The following is a 4,923-nucleotide window of genomic DNA, read 5'->3' on the forward strand; positions in this document are numbered from 1 at the left end:
CGGCGCCGCCTGCAGCAGCACCTCACCCACCTGCTCTCCTCGTGCGCCAGCCCGGCTGGCTGGCCTGCCATCCCCCGCTGCTCCCTCCCCTGCAGTGGCCATGGAAGAGCCCTTCTCCATCATGCCTCTGGAACAGCTGTGGTGCGTGCCGGCTGCCTGGTGCCACCCGCTCGTTCACCTGTGGCGGCGGCACCAGCTGTCGCCAGCTGTTTCATCGCCACCTGCGGTGGGGCTGGCATTGCACTGGCTGCTTGACTGGCTGCGGTGCGTGCACCACCTGACCCGGCCTGCTGCTGCTGGCATGCATGCAGTGATGCTCTGGAGTCAAACGTGGAGGAGCTGCAGCGCATGCACTCTGCCGCTGGCAGCGAGGGCGGCAGGGCCGCGCTGTCGGCCGCCCAGGTCGTGCAGGCGGCTGTGCTGCCGCGCTAGTTGTTGCGAAGGCGGTAGTAGGCGCTTGGGAGGGGAGGCAGTTGCAAGCGGCGCCCGCGATTTCAGGAAGATCTGCTTGAACAACTGAACTGTAGAACTGCCAAAATGTCGATCCTTGTTTCTGTGCTGTCCTTGATTTATCACTGCCGGCAAATACACCAGGGCCAAAATGCGTGGCTACATCATTACAGAGGGGAAACATGATCAAGCCTGGTGTGGCATGCGCTGAGCGGGGACAGCAGGAAAGCTCCCCAGAGCCGGGGCCAGCTGCCGCTAGCCGCACCCGGTGCTTATCGCCGCCGTCCACCCTCCCGCCAGCCAGCAGGCGATGACGAGGCAGAGCCAGGCATACACGCGTGCCTCCGCAGGCCCCCCCTCCAGAAACACGTGGTCGCCCAGCCATGCGGCCAGGCGCTGCGAGGCCGACCGGCGGCGGCGGGGCCCCGCTGCCACCAGGCTCTTGCGTGCCGCCAGGTAGACGGGCAGCAGCCAGCCACAGAGGATGAGCAAAAAGTCGAGTATCGCGGCGCACTGGCGGCGGCGGCCGGGGACGGGGGCCACGCTGCCCGGCAGCAGGCCCAGCATGGGCAGTGACAGCGCGCCGTGCAGCGCCGCCACCCGCCGCTCCATCTGCGCGCTGTCCATGAGCTGCAGGCGATGCATGCGCAGCAGCGCAGGCAGGGCTGCCTTGGGGATCCCAGCATCTGGTGCAGAGGAACCAGGACAGCAAGCAGGCCAGCAGGCAGGCCAGCAGGCAGGCCGGCAGTAAACTCCAGGCTGCGACCGCCGAGACCTGTGCGCCAGGCGGGGGCCGCTCACCGGCGTGCAGCAGTCGCCGCGCAGGGCCATGATGGCGGCTATGGATGCGGCAGACACCGCCATCTGCGGCAGCACCTCCAGCGGCAGCCCCGCGCCGTTGAACAGCGGGACGTGGCAGCGGCAGCCTGCGGGGGGAGGCGCGCCAGAAGGTCCAACGGCAGGGCTGCCTTGGTGCGCAGGTGGAGAGGGATGTAGACGGACGCTTCATTTCCCACACGATTTGGTGGTTGGCACGGGTTCCCGCCCAGCACCGCCACCCCATGCCCATGCGCTGCCGCCGCCACCGTACAACGCCAGGGCACCGCCCCAGCTCACCTACCACCATGCGTATGGAATCTGCCAGGAAGCCGAGGGCGCCGGGGGTGGGCGGTACCATCATGGTTATGTGTAAGCACGCAGTCAGCGCCGCTGGCGATGCCAGCTGGTAGGCCGCCACGGTCCAGGGCCGCCAGGCCAGGTAGCTGCGCCGCGCGGCGCGCCGCCACCCCAGCAGCGCCAGCGAAGCCGCCAGCAGGGCGCCCAGCGCAGCCTGCCCAACGCCGTCTGCCTGCCCCGTGAGGCGGAGGTATGGCAGGAACAGTGCATAGGTGGCGGCGGCAAACGCCAGGATGGGGCCGTCTCCCCCGGCGGCATCCATATGCTTCAACAGGCTGGGCTGCAAGCCGGCTGTTGAAGGGGTGAAGCTTGGGTGACAGCCAAGCGAAGCGGCAACGGTGTCCCGACGCCAGCTGTCGCCGCTGCCCTGGCCTCTACTGCTGGTGGCGGCCTGGCTGCGGATCACAGGGTGGGTGCCGTCGAAAGGGGCTGGTGCATGCAGCGTAGAAGTGTAGAGCAACCTGCAGGAGAGCGTGGGTGTGGCGGCGGCGGTCCGGGGCGGTGGCGGCAAAGTGAAGCGGGTGGCGCTGGCAGCCGCGCTATCATTCCGAGTGCCGGCCTCCTGTTCAGCTCCATTCGCCAACCGCACCTGCCGATTCAAGCGGGGGTTGGCCAGGGAAGTGCAGTGCACACCGTGTGCCCCGGCTGGCCCCAGCTTCGGTGTGCACAAAAAGGACGGGGATTATGGAATTGTTGCTACAAACGCATTACGCACTCCGCGCTGCCCCGTGGTAGTGGCGCCGCTCCACCGCCTCGCTGCTGTACTGCGCGCATTGCCGGCCGCCTGGCCTGCCTGGATTGCTGCGACCCAACAGCAACCAGCAGTGCTTACAGTGGGTAGGGGCACAGAGTGGGGCAAGCCCTCGCACGCGGTGCACGGAAAACGAGAATTAAATGGGCGGGGTCTGAAAACAGCTGGACGGGGTGCCGGAAAACAGCGAGCGCGTCAGAGACCAGGTTCACAGCTGCAGCGCTGGCACTGGGCACTGCGTCAGGTGGAGCGAATCCACGCCTGCTTGCCTGCCTGCCTGCCTGTGTGACCGCTAGCCAGTCACGGTCACCGGCCCTGCCTCCTCAAACCACCTCGGGGTCGACAGCCTCCGCCTCCGCCTCTGCCGGCGCCTTTGCCTTTGCCTTTGCCTTGCCGCCGCCCGCGCTGACAGAGCTGCTGGGCGTGCTGCCGGCCCCTTCGCCGCCGCTGCCTTGCTCCATCATCGAATAGATGCGGGCAGCAAAGTCCTTGGGGCTCTCAATCATGAAGCCGCCCGCCAGCAGGGCGGCCTCGTACAGAAGCTGCACCTGCTCCTTAGCCTCCCTGCGGGGTGGCTTGCGGGGCACGCACGCTGTGAGCCGCCTTGTGTGCCATGCTGCTAGCAAAGGGCACCGCCTGCCCATCGACTGCTCCTTAATCGCCTGCCCGTGCACCATGCCCTCCTGCCGTTGTTTAGCAATGAACAACGTTCAACCACAGCAAACACCCCGCGTGCCGTCGCCGCCTCGCTCCCCGCACCCACACTCACCGGCTCTCCAGCTCCACCTTGCTCTTCAGCGTGCGGATGATGGGGTGCTGCGGGTTGAGCTGCAGCAGGGGGAAAGGGACAGCTTCAAAAAGTCAGCCTGTTGGCAAACATGATACCCACGACTGAACGCTGGCTGTTGTACGGCTGGGTTGGAATGTGGGGCGGGGGCTGGGGTGTTGGGTGGGGGGGTGCGTGCAGCTGCAAAGCCAGGGAGTCCCTCGGCACTGCCGCCAGCATGCAGACCACACTGCTGCCAGCCCATAAGGCAGGTGGTTGTGCGGGTGCTTTGCTGCAGGGCGCACCTCCATGATTCGTCGCCCGCGCATGTACTCTGCTGAGCGAGCGTCGCCCATCGCCTGCAGCGGGGCAGAGGTGGGGGGAGGGAGGAGGGGCAGGAGGAGTGGTGGAGGAGAGAGGGATGGGGTGGGGTGGCGGTGGAGCGGGGCTGGCCCAGCAGTGCAGCTGGCCGCGGGGCGAGCCGGCCCAGGGCTCACGCCCGCCACAAGCGCTCTGCGCCCGCCACCAACAGTACCGCCAGCTGTAAGGTACTGCAAGTGCGGTACCGACCCGTACCTGCGACCTCATGATGCGCTCCATGTTGGCCGACCAGCCAAACTTGGAGGCCACCACAACGGCGGGGGAGTCGGTGAGGCGGGACGTCACCGCCACCTTCTCCACCTTGTCACCCAGCACCTGCGAGGAAGCTGGCGGTGTCAGGTTCACGTAACGGCAGCGGCTGGGGAAGGGGGGTGGTTGGGGTGGCTTGGCTGGCGAGCGGCACATGCCAGGATGGGAGTCAGCAGGGGGTACGCAAGCATGAAGGCAGGCGCACGGGGGCCGTGCGGAACTGGGCGGCCACCCTTGGACCAGCCACCCGTGCCAGCCAGCACCCCGCCAGCCGCGGGAGCCGGCAGCCGTGCGCAGGCTGGCTTGCGCCCGCGGCAGCGTCCCGGGATCCATGGCGGCTCCAGCAGCCACCAGCAGCCACATACAGCCACAAGCAGCCCAGCAGCCAGAAGCAGGCACAGCCAGCCCACCTTCTTCATGTAGGCTGTGAGGCCCTTGAGCTCCTCGCTGGCCCCCTCCAGAGCCTTCTTGTCCTCCTCTGCAGCGGCGGGGCGGCAGCAGGGGGGCGGCTTGCGTGCGTGGGCGCGTGGCGGCGCGTGCTGGGAAGCAGCAGAGGCGGGCATGGCAGCCGGCTTGGCGCCGGCAAGCTGGCGGGCGGCGAGCAGCAACAAGGCAGGCAGGGCAGCCGGCAGGGCAGCCAGCCGGCCAGCTGCCAGCCAGCAGCCGCCACCCGGCAGCCCTGGCAGGCTGGCGGGCAGGGGAGGGGGCACCCACCCGACTCATCCAGCTGAAGGTCCTCGCGGCTCACATCTGTCAGCTTGTGGCCCTCGTACTCCTGCAGGAAGAAAGGGCGGGAAGAAAGAAGGGAACACGATGCCCGTGACCGACGCAGCTTGGGGAACGACCGAGGCACTTGGCAGGCGTGGCCGTGGCCGCCCCACATGCCGGCGGCGGGAGCCCGGGCGCCGTGGCGAGGCGGCGCCGCCGCCAGCGGCACTGCTCAGCCGGCGCGCGTGGGCGCGGCGCCAGCACCCGTAACAGACAAGTAAAAAGGCACCCGCAGCAGAGCTTTCTATCCTAACTTAAAAGGCACCCCGGGCGCACCTCCAGGGTCTGCGCCGCCACCTCGTCCACAGGCTCAGTCAGGTAGAGCACCTCGTAGCCCTTGCGGGTGAGCGACTCGGCGTAGGGCGAGGCCTCGGCGGCGGAT

At 68.1% G+C, this 4,923-nt stretch overlaps 2 protein-coding genes across 2 annotated transcripts in view; one reads left to right on the forward strand and one right to left on the reverse strand.

Annotated features, from left to right (window-relative positions):
• Positions 1 to 432, forward strand: part of CHLNCDRAFT_140064 (hypothetical protein) — a gene marked incomplete at both ends in the record, with an annotated part of 7,589 nt that extends 7,157 nt beyond the window's left edge. The window contains 2 exons of the mRNA XM_005843613.1: positions 96 to 141; positions 312 to 432. Coding sequence (XP_005843675.1) covers positions 96 to 141; positions 312 to 432 — 167 coding nt within the window. The remainder of the gene's footprint in view (positions 1 to 95; positions 142 to 311) is intronic.
• Positions 433 to 2,700: 2,268 nt separating this feature from the next.
• The window catches only part of CHLNCDRAFT_140066 (hypothetical protein), a gene marked incomplete at both ends in the record, with an annotated part of 7,156 nt that continues 4,933 nt past the window's right edge, over positions 2,701 to 4,923 (reverse strand). Inside the window, 7 exons of the mRNA XM_005843672.1 lie at positions 2,701 to 2,941; positions 3,147 to 3,205; positions 3,449 to 3,502; positions 3,720 to 3,839; positions 4,184 to 4,251; positions 4,488 to 4,548; positions 4,818 to 4,910. Of these exons, the coding sequence (XP_005843734.1) occupies positions 2,701 to 2,941; positions 3,147 to 3,205; positions 3,449 to 3,502; positions 3,720 to 3,839; positions 4,184 to 4,251; positions 4,488 to 4,548; positions 4,818 to 4,910 (696 nt within the window). The remainder of the gene's footprint in view (positions 2,942 to 3,146; positions 3,206 to 3,448; positions 3,503 to 3,719; positions 3,840 to 4,183; positions 4,252 to 4,487; positions 4,549 to 4,817; positions 4,911 to 4,923) is intronic.

Source organism: Chlorella variabilis (assembly GCF_000147415.1).
Source record: "Chlorella variabilis unplaced genomic scaffold CHLNCscaffold_28, whole genome shotgun sequence".
Classification (NCBI taxonomy): Eukaryota; Viridiplantae; Chlorophyta; class Trebouxiophyceae; order Chlorellales; family Chlorellaceae; genus Chlorella; species Chlorella variabilis.